Source organism: Gallinula chloropus (assembly GCF_964237585.1).
Source record: "Gallinula chloropus genome assembly, chromosome: 1".
In the NCBI taxonomy this organism is placed as follows: Eukaryota; Metazoa; Chordata; class Aves; order Gruiformes; family Rallidae; genus Gallinula; species Gallinula chloropus.
In genome coordinates this window covers 111,574,123-111,601,805 of record NC_140085.1, presented here as the reverse complement: position 1 = coordinate 111,601,805, position 27,683 = coordinate 111,574,123, and the positions used below count along the sequence as shown (strand labels likewise).

Sequence of the window (27,683 nt, the reverse complement as noted above, 5' to 3'; positions counted from 1 at the left end):
ATTGCACTTTGCATCTTTATGTTTGGGGAGAGGGGTGTCACCTGCTATCTGCCTATCAGAGATCTCTCAAATCCAGTGACTCAAGCAATTCCCTATAGCCTTCATACATTGACAGTCCATTTGTTTGTGTAAGAAGATTCATGTTGGCATAAGAATGGTCTTCTCACTCTAGGGCCTGGCTGTGGGGGTCTAATACTCTGAGGTCTAAGGCCCTGAGGTCTCTCACTGCACCTTACTGCTTGGCTGACAGATTGCTCTTGCCTGGTGGGCATCCCTCTGCATGCTCTGGCCACGTGGATTTCAACTCCGAGTTCAAAAGAAGATGTGGGTGAGAGCAGCAGTGAGGACAATGCATTCCTGGCATCTGTTATCCAGCTTTACAGGGGTGAAAATGTCCACCACCTGCCCCTTATGTTGCTGGTGTGCAGGTCCCCGTTATGGGGTGGGTTGGCTAGCTGTCATCTTGGGAACCTTGGTGGGAGCAAAGATGCTGCCACAGAGCCAGCAGGTCAGAGGCAGAACAGGTCAGGCTGTGTCATGCTGAATTTTGGCTACAGCAGCAGCTGTTTCACATGAAACTCTCCTAATACTAATTTTTAGCTCTCCTTACAGGTTTATTATACCAACTGTTACAACGCTACTGAGAAGACGAGAACTTTGCTTTGCCCCCCAATGAAAAAAAGCCATTTGACAAAGCGCTACGTTTCAATTTGATCTCTTCCTTGCAACTGCCACAAGCCTCAGCTCTGCCAATGTTCCCCGTGTTCCTTCATTGCTGACAGCACTCCCACAAACTTCACATCGATCTTGCGATTAGCAGGGGGCAGAGGAATCCCGCGGGGGCCGCAGGCTGGCGAGCAGGAGGCTCAGGCTTTGGGGGTGAGCACTGGCAGGGCTGGCATGGCCCCTGGGCTAAGGGCCCCGCTCCGCATCTTCACCTGGACAGTAGTAACTGAAGATCCCAGGCTGGTGTGCAGCCTTGTCAGAAAGCACAGGGTGCGTTAAATAAATAGCCTCTAAGCCACACGTATGTTTGGCGTTGGGGCGGTTCGTCGGGAGCACCCTCCAGCGATGCCAGCATTCCTGTACACGCCACTTCGGAGGGGCCATAGTGTATCGAGGCCTCCCGCGGCGGCAGGCAGACAGGCCGGTGCGGTGGCTTCGGACACGGGTACCCGCGGTGCCCGAGTGGCGGAGGAGGAGACGGGAGGTACAGCTGCGAACCACCCGTACGAGGGCACCCCTGCCACCGGCTTTAAGGCTGGCCTGGCGCCCGGCCGGAGGTCGCATCGAGCCGCCTCGCCGCTCGGGCCTAACCCCTCGGTGGTCGGCGAGGCAGCGAGGAGAGAGAAGGGCGCGCCGGGCCGTCGCCACCGCGGCAGGCGGCGAACCGCGCCCGCACCGCCGGCGCTGCGTCGCCGCTAGGGGTCTCCGCCGGGCGGGGAGGGCCGGGCCTGGCCGGGCCGCACCGCCCGCTCGGGGGCGGGCCGGGCCATCAGCTGACCGGCCCCGCCGCGGCGCTCGGCTGGTGCCGCCGCAGCTCAGTCGCTCTCCCCGGCAGCGGTGCGGCCCCGCGGATTTACAGCCGGACCCTGCCGCGTCTCGCCGGCTTCCCTCCTTCCCTTCCTTACTCCCTCCCCGCCCCCCCCCTCCGCGATGCTGCCCCACTTAGCCCTCCTGCTGCTGGCCTCCGGCGCCGCTCGGGCTCTCGAGGTAAGCGGGGCAGGGGGCGGCCGGGCGGGGGCTTGCCCGCCGTCCTTCTCCGCTTCCCCGAGGCTTTGTCTGCCCACAGCCGCCCCTGCGGTACGGGCTCGGCCACGGCGGGGCGGGCGGCGGTCGCCGGCGCCCGTCACGCAGCCGGGCGGCGGAGGGCTGCTTCTTCGGCTGCCGTCGCCCTCCCGCCGCCGAACAATAGGGCCGCTCCCGCTGAGCGGGACTGCGAGCCGGGGGTGGCGGAGAGGAAACGGGCTGGGAGCTGCCGGCGCGGGCGTCCTCCGCCACGCGTGTCAGCGGCGAGCCGGGGGCGGCCAGGGCTGTTCCTGCCACCTGGGTCCGTTCCCTTCGCCGCCCCGGTGGTTGCCGCTGCCGGGGCGCTTTCCCCTTAACTTCGGCCGCCGCCCGCGGAGCCGTCTGGCGCGGGGGGTGGCGGCGGGGGGTCCGTGGGGAGGGGCGGCGGCGCCGCCAGCCGGCGGGCAGGGCGGGGGAGGGCCGAGCGCGTCCCGCGGGGCGCAGGCTTCGCTGCGGGCGTGTGTGAGGGGGGCGGGGGGGGGGCTTCTTCGCCGCGTACTGGGGAAGGAAAACTTTCCCTGCGTGGGGGCGCGCTGCGGGAAGGGGAGCGGGAGGCCCGGGGGTATTCCCCCCCCGCGGGGCGGAGGCTGGGGGCGCGGAGTCGGGCGGCGAGCACCGCCGCTCCCCGGTGGGAGCGCAGCCGGGGTAGGGCAGGGCAGGGCAGCGCAGCGCCTCCCCTCATCCCGCACCCGGCACGCAGGTGTGTGGGGCGGCGGCGGCGGGGGAGAGCTCCCCGCGGGCTGGCGCGGCAGCCCTACCGCGGAGGGAAGGCGGCGCCCGTGGGGGTGCGTGGGGAGGGGGCGGCGGCCGGTGCCGTGTCGTGCTCACCACCCCCCCCGCGGGCGGGCCGGTGCCGAGCGGCGCGGAGGCGCGAGAAGATGGCGCCTCTGCAGTGCAGCAGAGAGGCGCCGCCGTGCGCGCTGCGGCCGCCGGCAGCCCGCGCCCCTCCGCGGCCGCCCCTGCGCTCCCCGGGGGCGGCTCCCCCCCGCCCCTTGCCTGGCGGCACCCTCCGCGGGGCCCCGCTCTGGGTGGTGGTGGTGGTGGAGGTGGGAGGGGTCCCCGTGCAGCCGGGCGGGGGGGGGGGGGGGGGGCGGGGCGAGCGCACCGCGTCTCCTGCCAGGTCGGTGGGAGCAGGGAGGACCCCGCCGGGGCTGCGCAAGCCCGGGCCTCGTAGGAGGAGACGACGAGGCTGCCCGTCGGTGATGCCCTCCCCTCTCCCCCCCCCAATCCCCCAAAAAACCCATAAGGTGCGTGAGGGAAGAGTTATCTCTTGGTCTCCTTCGCTCCTGGGTTGTCAGGCTTGGCCGTGAGACCGCAGCTTCTGCTCGGGCGGTGGGAGAGTCAGGGTGGGTGGGTGGGGGTGAGGAGTATGCCAACACTTAGCCCAAAAGCAGAGCCTGAAGCCTAGCGTTCCCCTTCGCGCAGGGGGACGCGGGGCGGCGGCTCCCGTGTCCCTCCCAGGAGGGACCCCCGGTACCCGGCGGGTGAGAGGAGACAGCTCCCCAGCCGCCGCTCCAGCCTCCCCCTCCCCGCCCCGCCGAGGCTGCTGGCTTCCAGGCGTGATCTTGCCAGCGCCGAGCCGGGTGTATCAGGCCGAGCGGCTGTAAAGATTCTCAGAGGCTTCAAGCTTCCAACTACAAAACTCATCTGGGTTTTAGCAGCTTGACGCGACCGTTTGCTGCCGAAGCGCAGTAGAAGGAAACCTCTGCTTTGGGTGCACAGCTGAAGTAGAAACCCCCCCAGGCTTTAGATTGAGGCTGTGCTTCAGGGTACACCGCCGAGAGGTGGGCGTTTCTGCTGGGTCCCCGTAGCCCCGGCCTCTCAGAGAGAGGTGTGGGTATTGCCGCTGTAAAGGCGCCTGCAGGAGAGGGAGATTGGGGTTTTGCACCAAAACTGGACGGGGAGAGTCTGTATTCAGGCGTTTCTGCCATGGTGTCTTCCTTAGCGATGCCCAGAATTTTCAGAGCCATCCTTTGCCTCAAAGCACTCGCTTAAACGGGTGCTGGTGTTTCTGCAGAAGCTTTTGAGCTTTTATTAGCATTCCATATGAACATTTGAGGCTTTGCTTTTTGCTTTTTTTTTTTCTTTTTTTTTAACTGTATGCAGTGGCATAGGTTTTAACATCTGGTTGTCTGGCAATCGGCCGTTTGTCAGTCTTGATACTCCCAGGTTGATGTTTATCAATAAGTGACTGGTTTTCTAACACTAAAATATTTTGTAATAGGAGTCGTATTTTTGCATTGACCATGCTTGAACTGTCTTCGTATACTAAAGTGTGAAATTTTGATGTTTGGCTTATACTCTCCTTATAGGTCTTTCTGAAAATGAACATTTTTTTCCTGCCATTTTGACAAAATCTTTCTGGAAAGCAGCAAAGAACCTTTTCTTTGCCTTCACAGCGAATGGTATAAGGGAGAGGGAAAATGGGAACAGAACAAATTGTTTCTATATTACACATGAAGAATTCCTTTCTAAAATTACGGGTAGATTAATATTTATTTATGCAGCTTTACAGGAAATACCCCTTAGTGATGCTCTGGTGATGTCATGGTTGCTTAGCATGTTGCTTCTGCCATTCATGTGAATCATGTCTACTGGGGTTAGGAAATCCATTGGCCAAGAAACCTCATAATTTTCAAAACTTACTCTTCAGTAGCTATTTCCCCATTTATTCTTGTTCTATTAATTGTCTTGTTTCAGTAGACAAGTACAATGGAGGGTAACTATCTCTGTGTATTTGCATGAGCAATCCTGGTTTGTAAATGAAGATTTCTTCCAGTCGGCACGCTGAGGTTGCCAGGAGTTGTGCCGTGCCTGTTCAGCTCCCTGCTCCAGCTCCATGTGTAAGCTAGCTTCATTAGAAGCAGAGAGTCTTCTACCAGCTGACTGAAATCAAGTTGTTAAGATGATGGTGTCACACAAACTGGCCCTCAGCATGGTGGTTGACAGAAAGTGTGTGTTTGTTGGTTTGGGTTTTTTTTTCAACTGGGTAATGTAGTGTTTTGTAGGTTCCTACTTCTCTGGGTTTGTATTTTTTTCCCTAGTGGAAGACACTAAATATTAGTTTTATTGTTGTTGAGCTTTTAAGCAGACCTTTGAAGTGACTTTGAAACACAGGCAGGGCAATGAAGCCTTTCCTTGGTTTCCAGTACAGAGATTTTAGTTCCTCTTCCCGAATTCCCCTGGCAAAGGCTTCGCGTTTGTCCAAGGGCCCGTTTTGAGCTTCCTGTTGAGAATGCTGCCGTGCTGGGGTGGGCGGCTGCGTGGGCGAGCAGGGCAGGGCAGGCGCCGGGGGTTCCGGAGCACCATCCGGATCCTTGGCAGTCCAGTAGACAGGCTGGAGGAGTAAAATAAGAGCTCTTCTCCCTTGCTTCCCCACCTTGTTTTCTCTTTGATTAATGAGCAACAGAAATCTTGAGACTCAGGTTCTCTTCAAACGCATTTTTGAGGAAAAACGTCATCAGCTGCTGTGCTTCCTCACAAAGTGTGTATGAAAATGAGGGAACTGACAAGGTTTTTATATTTTTAACTTCTTTATTTTTTTCCCATCAGCTGTTTGTATGATAGTTGCAAGTGATCTTTCTTAGTCAGTTTTAATTGATCGTTGTTGAATTGTATGACAAACCTACGGGTTGTCTTTGATGGCTTTTCATTACTTTCTCTTTCCATGCGCTGTCTGTAAGCTGTTGTATGAAGCAAAGGTATGATGGTTTCTTTTAATTGGCAGTCCTTTTCCAATACAAAGCTTAGCAAAATAGCTTAAGAGCATGGTAGCTTCATGGAATTGCTCAGCGGATTGGCAGCTGTTTTTTCTGAGCAGAATAATTTTTTTTTTCAGTGACTCAGTAAAATAATTAATGCAAGCTGCTGGGTGTGGGGACTTGGCCAAGAAATTAGTAGATAGGATGGCAGGATCCCTCAGGAAGTCTCTGGTCCACCCCTCCGCCCATAGCAGGGCCAGTTCTGGGGTGAGACTGGGCTGCTCAGGGCTTTTTGCACTTTGAAAATGGATCTCTGAGCCTGTGCAACCTGGCTGGGCAGCCTGCTCTACCTGCCGGTTGGTTGGTTCACCTTTGGCTTGAAACAGGCCTCCAAGCTGTTACTTGTTTATTTTTAAGGTGGTATCTCTAGTCTTAATTTACATCCTTAATCCTGAATACTCTTGTTTGAGCATCATTTTGACATCTGTTGCATTTTCAAAAAAAAAAAAGTGACAATGAATTGAAAATTGTATTTTTTGTTTAATTTTTAAAAAGTCTGTCAAATGGCCATGTAATTATATACACATATATTCATACACAATACATTATAATCACCTAATGTGTCTGTATAATGTATGCAAATACATAGTGAAATACCAAACATAATTGCATATTTAATGTATGACACTAAAATCACCATATGTGTTTATCTGTGTGTATACATTATATTATTGCTTAGGCTATATTAAAGTATAGGCTACATTAGGCTAATAGTCACTTGTCTCCTTATATCCAGGCAATGAAGAGATGGAGTTCTAGACTGCTACTGATAGAAATATAATTGGTTTTATACATGGTAATAAGTTCATTGAAATTGTTAGGTGAGCTGTCTGTATGGTTTTAACACATAAGTCTAGAGCTGTGTGTTATTGGATTTAAATTCGGGGGATTTTGAAAAAATCCTGTGGTGTAAGAAGATTAAAAGTAAAGCAAATTGAAAAAATGCTGAACGACTTTCTGTAAGCTTGGTTAATTGTTGGAGCATGCTCTTGTGATGAAAGTCTAGGGCAGTTGCTGCCAGGCTGAGGATTTCCAAGAGCAATCCTGATAACGACCTTGAGCCTGGAATAATAATTCAAAGACCAAGGACTCCACTTAAGTCAGAACTGCACTGACCTGTATGTGTGGGGGTTTTGGGTGGTGGGGTTTTTTTTGTGGTTGTTTTGTTTAAAACTGAGTACAGTTAGTCTGACCCGTTGTTCTCACTTGATCTGAAGTCTGCCCTCCTTCCTTGACTCTGCGTCAGAAATACCTGCAGTTGAGGTGTTCAAAACACACAATCTGCCCCTTTTGATGTTACCAAACCATCTGAGAGTATCAGCCTGTAATGGTTGGTGTGTGGTTGTGAGTCTTCAGACCTAAGTAAGTCACTTTTATGCCCTTGGTTGTAATGTTACATTTGGTCTGAGACCTGGGCATTTGTTGTCTTTTATTCATTTTGACTAAAAAAAGTTAGAGAGCTATCTGACTCTTAAATCTTGTTGCACTGTGCTGCACATTCCAAAAGTGCTGGAGATGCCTCCATTTGCCAAAAAGACCTGCCTTTCCTTGTTAGTCTTATAACCAAAGAGAAGCAAATGGGGATAATGAGACTGTTCAGGGGGATCAATTTTAGTGACAGCCAGTTTAGTAAGTGTGTGTGTGTGTATATATGGGTGTTTATTTTAAAACCAAACAAAACCAGCACACCTCCAGCTCCTGTGCTAAAGCAAATACTTGGTAATGATTCCAGTAATTACAAAACAAACTATCATGATGGAAACGTGGGTAAGGGTCAATACGCTCCACAGTGTGTAACTGCTGCCAGCATCTTCCAGTGGCTCACAAAATGTGTTTTCCAGATGACAAGCACATCTTTGTGGTGTGAATGCAAAGATTATAAAATAAGGGATGCTGTTTAGAAGGCTGGAGAACCTTAAACCAGCTACTGATGGGACTTCTTCAGCTGCAAAGCAGGTCTCTGGCACGCCCTGTTTTCTCAGTGGTCTTCCCAGCAAGTTCAGGAGAACTTGATCTTCCCTCGAGGAGTTACTGTTAAGGATAAGTGTAGATTGCAGTGATTTGTAAGGCTTTCCAAAAGAAGCAAGCCTTCTGCTCAGCTGGCGGCATGCAGGGGGGCAGTGAGGCTTTAAACAGGGGCACGTGAGCCCCTTGGTTGGTGTGTTTTGTGGTTTTGTGACCTGGCTGCAGTCACACACTGCACTTTGGCCAGACCCTGACCCAGCCCGGCGTAAAAAAGCTGCCCTTCCTGCCTCTGCCAGTGGCCGCCACTCCACAAACTCAGCCTTCCCCAGCTCTCTTTGACCCCCTTCTAGGCTGGTTTGTATGATCCTTACTGCACTGAAAGAAATTAGCTGTGTCTTTTTGGTAGGTGTCAGCTCCTGGCAGATGTGTCGGCGTCAGCAAATGGCCACGAGCGGTGGAACTGGCCTGGCTACAGCAGCCGGCAGCTGCCTTGGGCAGCAGCGCTGACCCGCGGGCCTCTGAAACCGCCTTTGCTGAAGCTGATGTAATAGCGTTTAATTAAGGTGTTAGTCTTTTTGCCTCCCTCTGGTGACCGGCAGCAGGGCACCAACAGTCTTTTCACACCTGACCCCTCTTTGGTTCCTAGTGTCAAGGCACTGCAAAAAGGCAGAAACCCGGAGGGTAACTGCCTTTCAGGGGTGGGTAACTCCATTCAGATCCCACTGACCCATTTTCAGCTAATCCAGGTAGGAATTCCCTGTTCATCCTTTCTGGTCTGTCTTCCCCCTAGGACAGAGCTTATCTATTCAACCACAGCAGATAACATATGACAGGAATGGGGCAAAACTGGTTGTACCTGTTAGTTAAAGCATTTAAAACTTGCTCCTTTTCCGAGCAGGCCACTGATGTGATCCGGTGATGGCAGTTTGTATGGTTTACGTAATTTCTGTTTGGAATTGCAGTTAGTAAAACAAAGTGCCTGTCTAATAGGAGTTGAAGATAAGGTTGGAGGGGGAGAGGGTGAGCAAAACCTTACATTGTTTGGCATCTGTATTAATTTTGGACTTTGAGGTTTTTGAAACTACGTACACAGGGCAAATTTAGGTAAAAATTTCGATGCTAATAGATTTGAAATATACCTTTTTTTTTTTTCCCTTGTGGTGAGGTTGAAAGCTTGCCTCCTCATCCACCTCCAAAATTTAGAGGTAGTATCCAATGGAGACACACAGAAAAGAAAGTAGAGATGGGTCAGGATTTTGGAGTTATTTCCAATCTCCTTGTGATGCTATTGCATCGTCTTTGTGCAGCAAACCTCCTCTTACCTTATCAGCACATTTTTGAAGTAGAGATTGCTTATTCTGAAAATCTGACCCTGTAAAATTGATTTTTCTGTAAATTATGGCCTCTGCCAACGGTTGGTTTTTTTTTGTTTTCCCACCCTCCAGCTTTGTCAGATACCATGATAAAGTTTTGAAACAAACACCTACCTTGTTCTTCTTCCTGTGCTTAGTTATGGAAATTTTTTTGGAGCTGGAGCTTTGGAGCTGGAATATGGAGTACTGAGCTGATACAGTAAATTTATTGCATTCTGCTTTCTCAGATTTTGGAAGGTATCTTGAAAGATGCCATTTGTTCCCTCCATCTCACCTGAAAACCTGGGTTTCAGGTTCTATTCTGTTGCAGTTAATTTTCAAAGCTTCTCATAAATTGAGATGTTACTTCCAGTTTGTGGGGTTTTTAACTTGGAAAAAAGCTCTTTTTAATTACTCATCCCATATAAATACTGTATGTTTTGTTTAGGTAAACAGTGAAAAATACAATGTATGTCTAGGGGAGGGTAAACTCTGGAAGAGGAAAAAAACCTAATGCAACAAAGCAGTGGCTTTAAAAATGGCATTCATTATTTTGGTTTTTTTTTCTTTTTTTTATTTTTCTTTCTTTTATAGGTGTTGTAAAATTTAAATATACTAAATGGTTGTAATTTAACTGTTGAGTACTTACAGTGTGGAAATGAGGGTGTGTTGTACACGTATAGGATTAGTAAGGGTCTAAACCTGCAGCATGTGGTGAGGTGTTTGGTTGTCTTGATATTTTTCTGCAGCTCTGGTGTGCCTTATCTGTTCTCTGCCCAGTTTTCTTAACTATTAAGTGAAGTAAAATCCCTTTCAATGACATGTCTTTCAGCATCCTGGTTTTGTCACTCTTTACTTTTGCCAATACTGCCTGCCATTAAGCCTTAGAAAGGTAATATCTGAAGTTGCCATCAGCAAACTTTTTTAACTGGAAATTTTGGAACTCCAACTTGTCCTCCTTTCAGTGTTGCTGAGCCCCTAGAACTTCAGTGCAAGCAATAAGAACTTGGCTGTAATCTCATGATTTATCATGAGAATGTCAGCTTTACATCACTTTAAAAAAAAAAAAAAACAAATGAAAATACCCCCTCAAACTTAAAATTTATTGTTTAAATTTTGTGCAGGAGAGTTAGAAGGGAAGTAGGAATGCTTAAATCAAACAGCAAATAAGAGGTGCTTCCAAATTTTTCCTGCTAGCCTTAACTCCTGAAAAGCCATTTTCCCCCTTTCTGCGTGCAGAGGGTTCTTCGTAATCGAGGTGCTTTGCTGTCAGCTGGTGAGGCGCAGCGGCCCATCTTCCACCGCTAGCCTCTCCTGCCACTTTGAATCCTGGCTGAGGCCCCATCTCTTAAAAATGAGCACTCACCTGCTTGGGCCGCAAACTTCTGGTGGACAGCCAGCACGAGCCTCAGGAAAGGGGTAGATCCCCGCCATGGGCAGCTCCTGTGGCGCGGTTGGGGAAGGAGGGTTATGGCGTTGAGCTGCGCTGGTGAGTAGCGAGCGTTGGCACCGTGCGCTGAGCTGCTGGCTGGGCACGGCCCGCCGGCTTCGTTAGGCCCCTGATCTGATTATGGAGGAGCTTTCCTTTGGGCAGAGGAGCGAAGGCCTTTCGGAAGGTGTTGGCAAGAAAATGCCGCCAGCAGCTGGGCTTTGAGGGAAAATGTAATCTCTGGTGAACAGCGGGGTGAAATGGAAGCGTTTTACTTTGAAATCACAGTCTGAACTATTTCTGAAAAGATCTTTGAATTACACTTTGGATTTGTCAGCTTTAAATTAATCTGTAGCTGCAACACAAATTCTGAACTGCTAAGTTGCTGTTTGAATCTAGTGAAACCTCTGTGGGCAGTGGGCAGAAATACTGAAGGTCAAGACCTGGGCTCTGAAAACTGAGGCAGAGGTATGTTACCCTGTTTGTCTGAACTGGCCCCTTTGATTTGAGTGGGGTTGTGCGTGCTTGAATAAAGATGCCTGCATAAATGTTTGTGATGTGCTTTAAGGAAATTGTATCTCTTAACTGATAAGAGGAAGAAAGCTTTAATTAATCTGTCATTTAAAAGAAAACTTCTGAGTAACAAAAGGCTTTTATGTACTCCTTAATAAGCAGAAAGAAGAAATAAATGTATTTATGCAGTGCTGCTGACTTGTGAGTAGTGGGTGAGGAGGTTGAGTTTTCTGGTTTTGCTGTAAAAACTGATGTTTGACACTGAGGTTGTCCATTAAATGACCCCTTCGTTTTCAACAGCGACATAGAGGCCTGCAGCCCATAGGGACAATGGGCTGTGGGAAAGGTTAGCCTTGGGTAAGGCCAAGGGCATCCACCTTGTGTTCCACGTGGGTTACCACCCCTGCCCTGGGCTCCTCTGCTGTCCAGACCTCCTGCCCCCTCACCCCATGACTGAGCAGCAAGGGTTTGTAGCATGGCGAATTTAGGTAGACTCAGTATGGGTGTGAGGTTAACTTGTGTTGTGATACGTGTGGTTTTGGGGAGCTGAGCCCATCTACTCTGAGAAGGGCTCAGGGTAGAGAGGGTTGGAAAAGGAATTAATGCTTCTGATGGATAGAAATAACTTTTAAAAAAAGAACAAAAGAAGCTTTTTAATTCCAGGTCTGCAGATACAATCAGCTGAGAAAGTCTGCAATTTGTCAAAGGGAAGATGGAACAGTGCCTTGATTCTCTCCAGAGCAAGGAAATACCGGGCAAGGAAAGGCATGCCAAGTACTGTCTGGAAGGCATTCAGATAGAAAACCAGGGTCATGTTTTTGACAGTACAGCTTGGGGCGAACTGAGACGTGAAATAATACTTTTTGCTTCCAGATGTGAAGACTGCACAACTAATTTTCTGATTACAAAATGTTGGGCTTCATCATCATTAAGCAGGAGAAGTGTAGTAGCCTGTGATGTGCAGGAGGTCAGATCAGATGTTCTGTGTTCTGGGATTTCAGTGCTTGTACCCATGGGGACCTAATTCCCAGTGCCTTTAACCATACTCCAAGGGAAACACAATGGTGTCTGGTCATAGAAGGAGACAATAATACTGATTGTGAATACAGCATAAGCTACTTGCATTTTGATTTTTAGGTTATGAGATTTTTGTGTTATCAAAACATAATTAAGCCTTAAACTTGATGAATTTAAAACCTGTTGTAAGCATTTTCTGTCACGAACCGAGCTTTTACGGAGTTGGCTGGAGTTGTAAATGACTTTAGTAGACAAGGAGTACTTATGCATTTTCAAGTGTTCTGAATTTTTAAACGAGTGGGCCTTGCAAAAGAAAACAACCTTGGGAGGATGATCACTAAATAATGTATCTTAGGAGCGGTAGCTCCCGAGCGTTTCTGTAACAGCCAAGGCTGGTGTAAAAGGCCACGTGAGTCTTTGGGGAATGTTCTGTTTAAGCTGGAGCACAGACTCTGCGTACATCTATTCCTCACTGTTTTTTAGTTACAAGGAATATTTTGGTAAGGAAAATATTTAAAATGTGTGGAATGTGGCGCATCAAAAATTTCCCAGTTAAATTTCAGTATGGTACCCTTGCCTCGGCTGCCAGCAGTTCTCCTGTTAATAAGGCTTCTCCCAAGGCATGAGCTTGTCCAGGGAGCCAAAAGACAACTGAGGCATTTGTGGGTGTCTCTACTTATCTTATGTTTTTATCTGAGGTTTGAAGAATTGCTTTGATTTTTTGCCTTTACGTTGTCCTTGGCTGGAGCCTGGGTGGGGGAGACCTCTTGGGTTCCTTTACCGTGCTGGGCACTGCTCTTCTCTGCAGCTCTCCTGCCAGCCGCTCATGGGTGCTGTCAGCAGCCATCCCACCCCTTCAGGGCTTGACGGGCTTCTGGGTGTCTTCCACACAAATGAAATTTCCTGTTCTTAATTACTGTGCAGTCAGTAAAGTCTTTTGTAATTCTTGTTAGATTTGTGTCATGGGCAGTGCTGTCCCTGTCAGGTCTTTCGTCTTGCGCCAGCAGTTTCAGTTCTTGTTTCAGGAGAAAACAATGCAGTACGAGATTCACCTCTCTTTTTCTTTTTTTTTTTTTAAAAAAAAAAGGGGGAGGGAGGCAGGCAGGCACAAATCATCCCACAGAACCACCACCACCCTGCCCCAATTCTCTCTTTAGCTTGCTTTCCTTGAGAACCATATGGTGTCCCTGGCTGCCTAGTTCCAAGATTGCCTTTAATAATGTCAGCAGCCAAAACTGCTTGGTCTGCCTGAAGGTGATCTGCGAGGAATGAAGAATTGGGAAGACCTCTTGTGCTGTGTGTTGTAAAAACCAGGCTGAATGCTCTTCCCAAGTTGGTGGGAAGAGGCAGCGAACCAAATTATTGAGTGTTTTTGGAAAGCTGGTGAATCTCTTCTAAGAATCAAGTGGAAGAGCAGGGAGAAAGACTTAGAGTTAAAAATTAGTCTTTGGGTGGTTTAACCTTTCCTAATTAAAATGTCTATAGATTTTTGGGTAATGTACTTTGCAGATTCAACCTTCTGCTGCTTTGTTTGAATTAACAATGTATGTAGTAAGATAGCAAGTTTTCTTGCTAAATAAGGTAGTACAGAAATCCAGAACTGACGTTTCTTGGAGTCGAAATGATCAAAACAGCAAGGGGGGTTATTTTTAGCCAATCATTCCCATGACTTCAATTACACGCCATAAAAAAGCACATACAAATACTTTTGGGGGGAGCATCTCTGCATTTTCCGTCCTGTGTAATCAGATCACAGAATCACAGCACAATGTTGAGAAGATTGAAGGTTTTGAACTATGCATGCTGCATCCCTCTTGTCATTCTGCTTCTGCTTTGAAGGGAGAAAATGTATGTGGGGCAGGAGGAGCACGCAGGCTGTGTGGGTAGCCTGCCTGCCCCGTTGGGATGCAGCTCTGGAAGTCTCTGAGAGATGTTTTGCAACGTATGATGTGGGTTTTTTTTTTTTGGTTTTTTTTTTACCTTTTTCCTTTAGGAAACTGAGGCAGGCACAGCTTTCTGAAGAACTTCCTTTGAAACGATGTTTATTGTTTCTAGAAATGTTACTTTGGAAATGTTGTTTAAGTTGGGGATGGGTATCAGTATTTGCAAGTTCAGTACTCTGGTTACATCGTTACGTCTTTCAGAGGGGGCTAATTTCTCTAGTCTATGAAGAGCATCAAGAACAGGAGATACAAAGGGCATGGAAGTGAAATAGGGGTTGAGCAATTCCAGAGTTAAACTGAAACTTTGTATGTCTTTTAAAGGTATTTGTACAAATCTGTGCTAGTGGTTTGTTTTAGTCTCAGACCTGATGTGATACTTTAAAAGGGTTTTTTTAATTAATTCATTTTAGTTAATTAAAAAAACCCACCCAAACAAACCAACTAAATGAAACCATGAATTCTGGTTTAGTGTTATTCTTTCTGGGTTGAGTTTTTCATAGTTGCCTTTTTTTGTTGGTTTGTCTTGTTATATATTTTTCCCTGAACCCTTGCTTGCTCCCTGTTTGACATACTTTAAAAATATTCTTGGAACTCCCCAGACAGATCATCCTGGCTTTGCCAGTTTACGTGTATTATATTAAACAGTGTTTCTGGTGCCCAAAATAGTAAATGTTGCTGCCCTTTTTGTTTTCAGCCTTGGCCAGGTTTACGCACAGTACGTGGTGTTAGTAGTTACGTGCAGTGCCTGCACTGGGTTTAAGCTTGCCAGCTAGATTCCCCTGTAAGCAACAATAATGGGCAAGTGGCTTGTGAGCCATCAGCTGACAAGTTAATTGCATGACTTGGAATATACCTTTTTAAAAAAAAAACACAACGCAGGAAATTGAAAGGATATAATGGCTTTGTTTTCAAAAGCAGCACCCTGGTTATGAATTTGTGTTTGCAGAACACAGTAAATAATGTGGTTCTGCAGCTTGCATTGTTTTGATTAGGTGTTCAGAAATGCTTATCCTAATTGCTGGATCGCTGGCACTTGCAACAAGCAGCTGGGATTTTTTTTTTTTTTTTTGAGAAATTGCTCACAGCATACCCACAGGAGTTTTGGAAAGGTGGAGTTTTGTTTAGATTTACCTGAGTGCAATATTAGTGAAGGAGAGCTTGTCATAAGAGTGCCTCATCTTGGAGGGGCTCTGCTGTCCCATAAAACTTCAGTAATTTTTAAAATTTTGTAATTGGTTTCTATGCTAATGCAAAGGATGTGCTAATTTGTTTGAGGAAATAGTCTGGTTTAGTTTTATAGATGTGGGTATAGATACTGCATGTATTGTACACAGAGGTATGTTAATTTCCTTTTAAGTAAAATGTTCTTCTGTGTAATGGTGGTTAATCTCCCCACCCAGGTGGATTGTTAGATCCACATGTATAAATCCTTCACACCTTTCCCTCCGCTGACGTAGCTGGAGTTACCTGCAGAACTGATGCTGAGTTAGAGGATGGGTTTCGGTTCCCTGAAACTGCTTGAAATAGGTAGCTCAGGTGCACTGGAAGGTACACATACGACAAATATTTTGTTAATGCTGGGTTAGGGAGCACACCCACATCTCAGGGTGGATTTCTCTCTCTTCCCCGTTCTTAATGATGGGAGGAGATGGCAAAGATGCATTAAGATTACGTGCTTGGCTTGCAACAATTACTGCTGGGGAAGGTGATGCTCGGTATGTGCCTGTGTTGGCTTCGGTGCTGGAAAGTCTTACTAAGTTGTGTTTGGTCTGCTTGGTGTGTCCTCTGTGCCATCACTGCTGTACCTGCCAACTCTGCCTCTTAGTTTCTGACTCCCTTCCACCCTCATCCTTGAAGCTGCGGTGTGAGCTGGGTTACTGCTCCCTTGAGCCCTCTGCAGGGATGGTGTTCCTGCCATTCTGCCTGCTTTCTGGGTTTGCAGTAGCATGTGGGTGTACTTGATGTGGATGGTTGTTTCCCCCTCTCTGTGTGAGCACATACAGTTCCCACACAGATAATTTTTCTGAGATGTCAGAAGGAAACAATTTTCTCTTAATGAAGCTTAGATGATGTTCTTCTGAAGTGTGTGTGTCGGGTGTATGTGTGAGCAAGTCTCTGCTGATCCTTTCTCCTGGAGAAGTGATGCTGGACCAAAGAGTAGGTTCTAGCAAAGAGTTCTTTGTCAGCTGCATCTTCTTGTCAGCTTTGCCCATACCTGTAGAAGGCAAGGCACCCCTCATAGTTGTGAACAGTTACTGTAGCTTCGAGGTAGATTTATTTGCTCCTCAACAGATACCAGTTCTCGTTGTGTTTATGCTACGAGAAGGTGGTGGTTCATTTGTCAGCAGATCAGATAGATCTGTGAACTATTTCTAACTACTTTGCAAATGTAGGAGAAGCAAAAAGACTCTTCTGGACTAGGATGTACATTTCCTGTGCCTATTTTTAGAGCCTCTTGAGAGATGGAAGCAGTTGCACTGAGCCTTGTCTGGCTGTGTGCAATGTGCTGCTGTCAGCTCCTAAACCCCACCAAAAAGATGTGGTAAGTACCGAAGAGGAAAATGTTACCCCATTGTAGAGGATGGAATCGGTTTGTGTTGGGGTGTGGGGTAGGCTGGTGCAGCGCTTTGTTTTCAAGAATCTCAGTGAGTATTCCCTTTTGATTAAAGTTGGTGGCTTTATGCTGTGCCTATATTAGCATTTAGGTTCACGTCACAGGTGTGATGGTGCGGATGGGCTCGCTCGCTGGGCTGTGGTGTAGTCTTGGGGCATGTGGGCTGGCTTCTGCAAAGGTAGAACCCAACGAGAAGGTGTTCTGCAGGGGCATGCCTGAAACATGCTGGTCCTTTGTGGATGCCTGTGCCACATAACTGTGGGCAAGCACACATAACTAGGTGTGATGGGAAGTGAAATGTGCCAAGGACTGGTGGAAACGCAGCTGTTCTGCTCCACAGGACCTCTCCATGTCCAGTGCAGCCACGAAGGTGGCAGGGGGGATAATCTCTTCCAGCTGTGACAGCTAGTAGGGACACTCAGGTTGTCTCAGGTAGTGTAGTCACTGAACCACAGTCAGATATGTAACAGAGCACTGTGTGAGTATGAGTGTGGTTTGGAAATGTTTTTGTGACTGCTTGGTGTAGTGCCTCTCCTGTTTCCCAGCATCACCTGTCTGATAAAGGCACTGGGGCTGCTGTGTCCATGGCCAGAGGCTGCTGATACACCCCACTGCCACACAGCTTCTGTTAGGGCTCCGAAGGAAGGGGATGGGGAGGTATGGCCTTTAAACCAGAGTTTGCAAAGAGGAAAGTTCAGCTTGAAGATAATGGTTCTTGTACCTCCCCTGTCTCTAGAGGGGCAAAAAGTGGTGTGCAGCCGTTTGGGAAGGACTGATGAAAGCATTACATATCTGTTCCAGAGCACTTGGTGACTCCTCTGTGTCATCTTGTCAGTGCATTCCTCCAAGGACACAGTCACATCCGCTGTTGCGAATGGATCGGCGCTGAAGAAATGTGCTGAGCAGGCATGTGGCTGGGACCCAGGCTCCCCAAGCATCCCTTCCTAACCTCAAGGGGGGTTTTGTTGTGTTGGCCATTTAAAGGAGCAGTGCAAGGTGCAAAACAGTTTTCCTGGCTCCTTTTGGGTTAGCTGCTGCAGTTCTTTTTTTTCCTCCTGACAGAGTTGCCCCTGGATTGTATTTATTTGGTGAAGACATCAACAGTTTCACAGATGTGATAATAAGACCCTCACTAGAAGGGGTAATGACCATGGGGTGGAAGTATAAAACGTATTGTAGGTGAAATCCAAACAGTCTGAAATGGCTCTGCACAGCTGTTGAGGTCACAAACAGTGTTTGTGGTTGTGTGTTGAGCGTATGCATGCTAAAGATAACTAATGCTAATTATGGGTAGCTGTAGAGCGCCTATCTGAGCGAGAGAGTCAGAGGGACAGGGCTCATTAGTATCTCTGAATTTGTGTTTGTTTGCTTCAGTGGAAAATGTAAGCCTGGGGTTATCATAGCTCTTCTTCAGTGAGCACCTGAATTATTTTTCAGCTTTTATCTTCCAGTTCTTCTTAGAAGCTTTTTAGGAGCACAGCTCAGATGTTATGTTTGAATTCAGATAGTTCTTAATTGTCTCTTTTTAGGATTGTTCATTTATAATTAAATTAATTTCTGGTCAGATATTCAGGTGGCTTGCAGAAATGAGGACACTCTAGCATCATAGATTTTTTTTTCAGGATTTTAGCAAACTAATTAAAATGCTACTTACCCATTTTTATTTTTTCTTCTTTAACAATCTGTTAAAGAGTTTTCAGCTGCCACTTTTTAATTTGCTTAATACATAAAAATAAGAGGGAACATAGCTATCATAGTTTCTGTAATTTCAGAAACTTTTAATGAGCAACTTGTCTGTGCACCTTTATGGAATTGTTTGTAGTGTTGCATAAAAATTGTACAGTCAGAAGTCTTCTATGGAGAGGTTTGGACAGAATTGAAGCGTCCTCCTGCAGCAGCTGCTGTAGGTATTTGCCAACATGATGCTTGGAAGGAGAAAAATGATAATGGCTCACAGTGCAAGAAGAATAAACCATGGACCGTTATTGTCATCTAGGTGATAGTCCCAGTTTGATGCTCCACTGGTAAATACGTACATTTTTTTTAATCACCTAGAAAGCTTCACTTTCAGCCTGAGAATAAGGTGTGAATGTGCATCATGTGGGATCTGTTCTCTCAATGTGGAATGTTCTGCTAATTGTGTAACCCTGGTACCAATGGTAGATGCTTACAATGGTGAAATGAAACGATTGCCAGTTCCAAATCTGGTCTTGCAGATGGCATAAATGGCCAAGTATAACTGCAGAATATCGTGTGTAGACTCTACTCTGCATTGCATACATTGAAGCTGGGTGTACTTGCAGTGGCTGAATGTGTACAGCATGCACATGTCTCTAGTCATTGTAGTGCTGATTTCCAGCACGTCTTTCTCAGTCACTGCTATTGCTGGAAGAGATGTTCTGTCTTACCTGTAATTGCAAATAAATCGGGTTGACAGAGATGCTGCTAGGCTGTGTTCTGCTGCGTGTCAGGGCCTTAGAAATGAGAAAAGATTGGAGCTGTAAGGCTGTGAGGAGGAACAGCTGGATATGGCAGCTCACATCCAAGTGACAGGCTTTTCTTTTGCAGAAAGCAAGCAATGTTTCCAGAAGTACAATAAACCTTAGTGGAAGCAGTAATGCTCTGACCAAAGAGTCACTTTTACTTGTGGTTTTCAGATGTTTGCTGGAGTTACTCTTGTAGTGTGTTCAGTTGGGGGAAAAGACGTAGAGGTGGCTGACAAAAAGCATATGTCAATTTGCTGTTCATAAACAAGGACAAGATGAAAAGTCAAATGTTCTGCCCATCTTGTGAGACATGTCTTTAACATTGAAAACTAGTCTGCTGGCTTTGGTCTGAAGTTGGCTCGCAAGAGGGTGATATTGGGTCTGCAAATTTGTGGAAGCAGAGGCTTTGCAAACCAAGTTCATGTAGTTGCTGTCAGATAAATAGCGTGAAGTTATTAAGGTTTGGTACTAAGAGACACTGATGTGTTACTGCAGAGATGAAGAGACCAGGGCAGGGGCGTTCTGCAGTAGTTGTTACCAGTTTACGTGTTAAGTTTGTGCTGCTGTCCATCTTCCCCAATTAGATTTGAACAGCCTACTGAAATCCAGGCTGAGGTTGTTTGTGATTCAGGATACAGAACAAACATCTGAAATTCGATGTCACAGAGGAAATGTTTAACTTGATAGCTGGACTCCTAAATCTAAACATACTGGAATGTCAGCACTCTGCCTGACATGCAAACACTTTGTATTTAGATTTCACTGTAGGATTTAATACATCACATGAGGCTATCTGCTTGCAACTTCAGCACTTGTGACTGAGAGTAGGAGTCCGTATTTTATGATGACATCACACGAGGTGAATAGCATCAGTCATGATGGATACAGGCCTGGTGGCAGTGTGTGGTGGTGGATCTGAGGGTGTCCGAGCCCGTCTGTCATTTGTGTGCTGTGTCAGAGTACTCTGTCCCTCAAGGAGCAAAGAGCATCCTATCCAAGCCATCTGGGATAATAGAGACCATAGCCAGGTAGTTTTGCAGGCTTGTGTCACCTTTGAAGGACAGCATGGGAGCCTTTCCTTTCTGCACTTCTACTGTTCCAAGTTCATCCTGAAAAGGGAGGAATCTGCCCTGAAAATACATGTAGCATCATTCCATGGAACATTCCATATCTTGTGCTTAAGCTTGGGAGTTTAGGGATCCGGTGGGATGCAATAATTAGGCAAGAAGTACTCAAGTGTCTTAAGCCTGGAGATTTTACCTAGCCAACACTTGCACAGTGGGCATTAATAGTAGTTTTTATTCTTCTGCCATAGCTGAAGCTAAAATGAGTGTAAACTAGATGTACTAGTTGCTGCTTGAAGTTTTCTATCTACTGGGTATTCACACTGTTTTTGTTCCTGGAGGTGTGGGGTGCTTTGTTTTGGCTGCCTGGCACTTAGGGATAATCCTTCTTGGAAGAATATCCTTTATTCCTGCTGTACCTTTATGTTTTCTGTTGAGTTTAGATAAGAACAAAATGTTGGAATCACCTTTATAGTAGGGAATAGTAGTAAAAAGTTTAGCCAGAGTCAGTGGTATTTTTTCTGTCACTGACTTCGTGTTCAATTCTGTAGCTATAAACCCCCTGAAAGTTGTTTCCAGTTGTCAGTTTTAGTTGTTAGTTTCAGTGTTGCATCTGAACTAGAGGGTGCTGAGGTTTCTTATTCATGGTGCTGTGAACTTCCACGTGTGCCTGCTGATAGTTCCCCCAGAAATAACGGATACTGTCAGCAATGCATGTTCTCCTGTACTCAGGCAAGAAGGACTAGAAAATGCTCAGGTGAGAAGTGAGCCTTAAGTAATCCTGAGAGACTGGGTGGCTTTAGTCTGTTTCGTTGCTGTAAGAGGATCATTTTTTATAAGCACTTACAGCTTATACCACTGCGTGAAGGGATGATGCACCAGCCCGTTAATTGTATCACTGTCCAGCAGCCTGTCCTTAGATTAATCTGCTGGATTTAATTGAGTACCCACACATTCCCTTTTCTATGGCACTGTAAGTGTACAGTGTGCATACTGATCAACGCGGAGTAAAGCACTCCAGATTTCTGAACACCTTGTGTGTTTGCTGGAGCACGTTGAAACCTCAGGTGGTTAACACGCAGGATGACTGCCAGAAATTTTGTGCTGCAAATGGAAATTTCAGGATGGGAAACTTCATTGCAGTGGCTGCTCAAGAGATGGACCGAGGCTCCTTCTGAACTGGTTATGGGCTGGCCAGGTAAGCATGAGTTTGATGCTGGGGTGCAACCCGTGCAGCTCGCAGCTGGAGCAGCCTGCAGCTTGCACGGTGCCACACTGGGGTGGATCCCAGAGAGGGGGGACGGGGACAGCGTGGTGTGGTGTTACAAAGGGACATGGAGGTCTGTGTGCTTTGTGCCTTGGGCTTGACTCCAGTATTCAGGTTCCTAATGATTTCAAGGGTGTTTTTTCCCCACTACGTGAGACATACTTGTGTGGCTTTTTCCCTTTGTGTGTTGTCCCCCCTGCAAGTTGGTGTTAATTAGACCACCGCTTGATGTCACTTTTGCTGACAGATGGGTTTGGCACAGACTCCTGCAGTATGTTGCTGTGCTATGGCTGCTGCCTCTCATGTACTGCCAGCTCAGGCTTGGGCGCTGGCGGATGCCTCCTAATCGATGTGGCTTCGGTGTGACCAGATCAAGTGTTGCTCAGCGTGATCTTGTTACCTCCGCATCCCGCAGCTCACGCCTGGTGTTTGGATGCCCGCTTGACCGCAGGCGAGTTTATTTTCTGCTTTTTGTAGTTTGTTTGTGATAAGTGCAATGGAGAACTAGAAAACAGGGTAACGTTTCTGTAAGAAAAACCCAGACCATCTGTGTATATGTGTACTTCAGTAAGGTCTGTGTGGTAGCTCAAGATCAGTTGTCTCAGCCCTTCTCTCTCCGCTGTCGGGAGAAAGGTGGCCTCCCTGGCTGGAGTGGAGACAGAGTTCATCACTGTCTTGATGTTGAGAAGCTAGCAGTCCCTAGGATGGTCTAGTTGTCAGCATTGCTCCTCAAAACAAAAAGTCAACAGCAAAATTTGCTTGGAGTCAGACTGAGATGGGTGTTTTGGTTTATAAGCTGTTCCTGTACCTTCAGCAGCAGCTGGTTTTGTAGGGAACCGTCCTGCTCTGGGGAAGCAAGGGATGCTCCTCAGTGTGTGCTGATCTGGTCGGGTGAGGAGCACCTGATACCTCACCTGTGGGCTTGTGTGGGACACTATGCTGGGCTTACTGTTTTGTTTGAGAGAAAATGATTCCACCTTTAATTTGTGTTCTTGGCAGACTGGCTAGAGGTGTGTTTTCTTCCCCAGTGGATTTGGCTGATGTATGAGGTGGAGGAGTTGTTGCTGTACCAGTGTACACAGTATTAGCAGTCTTCTGCAGGACTTGTCTCCTTTCTGCCTTTTTGTCTACCTCTCCTCCTCCCCTCTTCCCTGTCCAAAGATCAGAGTGGGGGCTATTCTAGACAGCCTACGTACTGATTTTTATAAGGAGTAACACTGCCTTTGATTCTTTTAGTTTGTTACTTTTTATAATAACTAACTTTCCTAAATCAATTAAGGGGGATGTGGAGGAAGACTACATAGCCAAGAAAACAAATGAACATTTTGAATAAAGTCTTCTCTGCGGGTGCTTGGTACAGTTGTACGTGTGGTGTGCTTTTTCTTAAAGCTTTAAATCAGGGATTTAATTGCAGGTATTTTCAAACTAGGTTTGGTTTCATGGCCTCAATGAGCTTGTGAAAATGAGATGCTCAGCTTGGGAAGGAAATTGTTTTGGTTAATTATATTAAGGTCATCTTCGATAGTTGAATTAATGAAGTAACATGTCAGTATTGATGAAAATGTGATGTTCCTTTTTGATCTCTTTATTATGAAAGTCGATTTAAAAAATAATAATTAAAAATGAATACATCATAAAGGAGCCATTCTTGCCATGGAGTCCAATTATATTTCGTGAAACTGGCTCTTGACAGCTCAGTTTATTTTAGGTCTTGCATTTATTTTTGAATTCCATGAAGCTTGGTAGACATTTAAATCAGTACCATCTTTGTGTTTGCTTTTCCTTGGTATTTTTGGCCATAAACTGAGTGCACTATTTCAAACCATTGCAAATGGTTTCTGCCTTTCATGAATCAACAGAACTGCCCGTGTAAGGCTTGAAGGTGGACTGGACTAAATGGGGAAGAAACTAGGATCCCTTTCTCTTCCTCTCCTCTCCCCTGGTTTCCCCTCACTCTTGTACCCCTCATCTTTAGCAGGTTGGCTCTCTGAAAGGATGCTGCATTGTTGTGGGGAGCATTTCTGTTACAGCCGGTCCCATTTTACTGACAGCCAGAAAAGTAACATCATGTAACTTTTTTACATGATAACGTAGCAAACAAATTCTATGTGCAGGTTCAGAATGAGAACATCAGCTGTGTAACACAGATCCCTCCCAAGAGTAAAGGCTTGGGTTCAGTTGTGCTGGAGACTTGACATTCGTGAAAGACTGAACGGTAGCTGGGGCAATGCAGGTTTCATAACCATGTACTGTTTTGCTAGAATAAAGAAAGAGGGAAGGAGTGCTTGAATGGGGTTCTGAAGAAGCTAATTGGTAAACAAAATTGATATGGGGTGTTTGCTTTTGTAATAATTTGCTGTTAACTCTGAAGCGTGCTTCACATCAAAGTTTAGCAATAGCAAACTGTATCATAATTTCGATGTAATTTTTTTCTGGCAGACTTTGTAAGCTGTTTAATATACAGATAGTGCTGTAAAAATAGTTCCATATCCCCAAATCTTGATTTACAGAATTTTATTTTGTTTTAAGACTTGTAACTTTTCAGGTTTAAACTACTGCCTTTCTCAGTGATGCGTTTTGGATGAGGTGTTGCCAACGTTGGGAAGTCGTGAAGCATGGATTATTTTCAATGAGCTCCGTGTCTTAATATAGAAGGGCAAATAGTGTACTTACTGTACTGTGAAAGAACGTTTGAGAATCAATGCTGGGTGATTAATGTCTGGGTAGCTGCATCCCCAAGGGGTGCTTCCTGCTGGGAGGTAGGGTGGGGTGCTCTACGTGACCATAGTTCCAGTGGGCTGTGAGCACCCTGTTCTGCCCACTGCAGCGCTGGTCTCTGCAGTGGTCCTGACACTTTGTGCTAATTGGACTTTTAAAAATGACTACTTAAGTTTTCCAGTAAAATATAATGTTGTTTTAGGGGAGTTGGAAAGGTTGTTTTGGGGAATCTTACTGTAGAAATATTTCTAGGTCTGTCCACCTCATGGCTCTGACCTGGATTTTCAGCGCACTTCTGGTAAAGATACAAGCACAAAAAGTATGATCTGAACTCCCATAGGTCTTCAGCTGGTCTCCTCTTCTGTGGCAGTGGTGGCCCTTCGGCGTTTCAGAAGGTGGTTTGGACATCTCTTATTAAAGCTTCGTCCATTTCCCTCAATGCAGAAGTACTTCACCAGTGACCTGAATGGTCCTGAACCTAGAAAAGAAACGTAGTGGTGGTTTAGTCCCTCTGAAAACTGTTTTCAGCTGCCTCTGAAAACATCTTCTTGTGGCTCTCCCTGTCCCTTGTTACTTCACGCAAACTCTCATGCAGGAGGTCAAGTGGGTTTTCAGTGCTTCAGGTGTTACTGTGTGTGTAATCGTGCTCACACCTTGTACAGTCGCTGCAGTACCCCCCTGGTGTCTGTCCAGGCTAATGGCTTTTGACAGGCCTTAATACAAAGTTTTGGCTCAGGAGTGTTTGGACAGCCTGTGTCTTGGAGATGAGAAAGGTGCCTCAGCTACAGAGAGAATGTAGTATCTGAAGAAGAGAGTTTTTTAAGTCCTGTGAAGACAGGCTCAAAAAGGTCTGGTGACACAACCACCCTGAAACCTTGCAAGCATTGGGGAAAAATGGTATTGAGTCCCTTCCTTGTGTGGAAAGGCAACGAGCTGATGGCTTGATGTATAAACCAAGCCTGCATTTAATTTGTTCTGCTATACAGTGTGGGAAGAAACGTGCGTTGTAGACTCTAAACTTGTGTGGCAAAAATGTTCTGAAGATTTACTGAGAGGGTGAAAGGCACAGACATAGAATCCAATTCACCACGAATATGTAAGGGCACACCTGGTGAAAACAACAGTTCTGTATTTCACATTAAAAGCAGAGAAATCGTTGTAGAACTAAAACCAGTGTTTTTGCATTTGGAAATCAGCAAGGTGAACAGATGTTTGCCAAGGACAAGAGATGGTGAGTGGAGGAAAAATTACTATGTGATAATTTTCCAGTGTTTTTAATGCTTTTTTGGAGCCTGGGATGGGCTTTTTATTATGTTGATGTGAATTAAAACAATTAAGTAATGTCTATCATGTGATGAATTACTTTGTATGCTTGTCATACATATATATATGTACACATACATAAATATATTTATATATATAAATGTGTGTGTATATGTATAATTAAGGGGAGGAGGGCTTTGCAGATGCCCACGGTAGACCCTGAGCCTGCCCTAAGCAGATTGGTCTGCTCAGAGGTCAGTACATGAGACCAAGTGACTGCTTGAGATCTGTGTGAAGGGCTGCAGGATCCCCTCAGGGAGTGCGCCTCGAGTGAGGGAAGCACATCAAGTGATCGTTCTGATGGCTTGTCTGAAATATTAGTAGTCCTTGACTGTTGTCATATACAGTCTCTTAACCTTATTTTGTTAATTTAGATTTGATATTTATTTTGTGCCTTTATGTAACAAAAGAAAATGAAAGTATACCTGCAACTAAGTCTCCTCCTGATAGTGCTCCTGGTTACCTTGAAACATCTTCAGGCTCTCCTCATGGCTGTAACAGTGCAAGTAAAACCCAAGGCTGGTATTAATTCATACTGTTGTGCTATGGTAGCAGGTGGAAGAACTGTATGATATATGCTGGCTGACCTCAGAGAGTGAGGATGAAAGGTAACGTGACCCTGTCAGCAAAAGGGAAAACTGTGCTGTTGGCTGGAATGACTTGAGGGGCTCTTAGAAATTACTCCATTTTCAAAGTCATGTGACTGTGGGTGATTTACTGATACAGAGCTATCCCATCAATAAATGCCCCTTGTCAAGCATGTAGATACTGGGAACATAATACAAGGTATTGCCTTATTTTCAATAAATGCTCAGTTTCAGGTGATGTGGAGTACCTCATTGCTGTAAACTAAACATGATGAGGAATGCTTGCCTTGGCTAAGCCTGGTTTGGGTGCAAGTAAGGGGAGCCACGGTGTCCCCTTGTAAGTGTTGCCAGGGCTTCTGGAGCCAAATGCTGTGCTGCTTCTGTGCTGTTTTATCTTAAATGTGTTGATACCTCAGCAAATGCTGGGAAGCCATGCTCGCCTTCCTGAGCTTGTGGCTGGAAGGGGAGAGGCTGCTCGCTTATAGCTCACTGTCAATCTTGTCTCTTGCTGGAAGTTAGTGGTTGCCACCTGGAAGGAGAAGGACTTTAAGTTCCAGTCCAGGTCTCTGACCTTTCCAGCTAGCTTGGGTTGAAAGCAGTAAGCAGTTCTTGGTGACTTTCTCTATGGAGACTTGCTTCAGGTAGTCCCAAGGCTGATGCTAAACTGAAGCCTTCCCTACTTGGACATTTCAGCTCTGTGATGAGCTCTCAGGTCACCTTTTTACTTTTTTCTTACTTTCCCCCTGGCATTCTGAAGGAATTATTGTTAAATTATTGTGGCCAGTTCTCTGAGCTGCTACTTCTTTCAGCAGCTGAACGGAGCTGGAAGTAGGTAGGAGAATGTGAAGGGAATCTGCTGAAGGTGAGCAATAGGGAGGAGCTGTAGGCTGCTCTACAATATCTTAGCCTGTATATAGAATAACAGCAGGGTTTCGAGGTACTACCTGATGCCAGCTGTAGTTTGCGCTCTCTTTTTAGTGGTACAGTTTCTTTCAATCTCTTGGCATAACAAGTAAAGTGGAAACTAATTGTGTATGGCATGTCAGATTTAAAGGTTTCCTGTCCTGAAATTGAGAGTGTGAAAGCAAATGTGTGTAACCTCCAGAAAGCACATTCTTGAGAAGATGGAAAAGAAAAAAAAAGGTCCAGAGAAGAGCCTGTGTGGCAGCTTGGGGCAACTGTTTTGTCAATGTAGGTCATAAGCAATTTTAAATATCTGCAAATAAATCTGAGAGAAGAATTGGAGGAAAAATAATCTGCTATGCATTGCCATCCTGTAGTGTTTGAATAATGAATAGGTCATGTAGAGCTTGTGCTTTACATCTAGTACTCTGGTCAAATTCCTGATGGAGAGGGGTCAATATCCCTGCTTAAGAGTCCTTAGGCATTGCATCAAGTGAAGTAAAATAAACATTATTTCTGCTTTCACTGTGTGTTGTGACCTAGGCTAGTTTTAAATAAAAATTGACAGTCATCATGCTTGGTTCTCTATTAGTGAATAGAAAGAAGGTTTCCTGTATTCCCTTTATGAGGCGTCATTCGTGTTCAGTGGGACTTTCTGTAGTAGAGCTCCAGGCTCAGTAACCAACTACAGATTTATTCCCTCCCTTCCCCCCCCCCCCCCATGGCTGGAGAGTGTGTGACATCTGTCACGGTGTAACTCATTCTTATATCAGTAAAACAACAGGCAGGAGGTGGGAAAGCATGGTATTGTTTCTTCTTCTGTGATTACGGTTATCAGGATGTTACAGCTGATGAGTTTTAAAAAGCAAAATGTTGTATTAGTCTTCCAGATTATTAATTTAAAAGACAAGTAAAAATTCCCAAGTAAGCCACTGTTTGAAGGATTTATGTGT

The 27,683-nt window shown here is 46.2% G+C and overlaps 1 protein-coding gene across 1 annotated transcript in view; it reads left to right on the top strand.

Annotated features, from left to right (window-relative positions):
- Positions 1–1,566: 1,566 nt before the first annotated feature.
- APP (amyloid beta precursor protein) overlaps positions 1,567–27,683 on the top strand; it is a 219,002-nt gene continuing 192,885 nt past the window's right edge. The window contains exon 1 of the mRNA XM_084271833.1: positions 1,567–1,713. Within this exon, the coding sequence (XP_084127959.1) occupies positions 1,657–1,713 (57 nt within the window). The 5' untranslated portion in view covers positions 1,567–1,656. The remainder of the gene's footprint in view (positions 1,714–27,683) is intronic.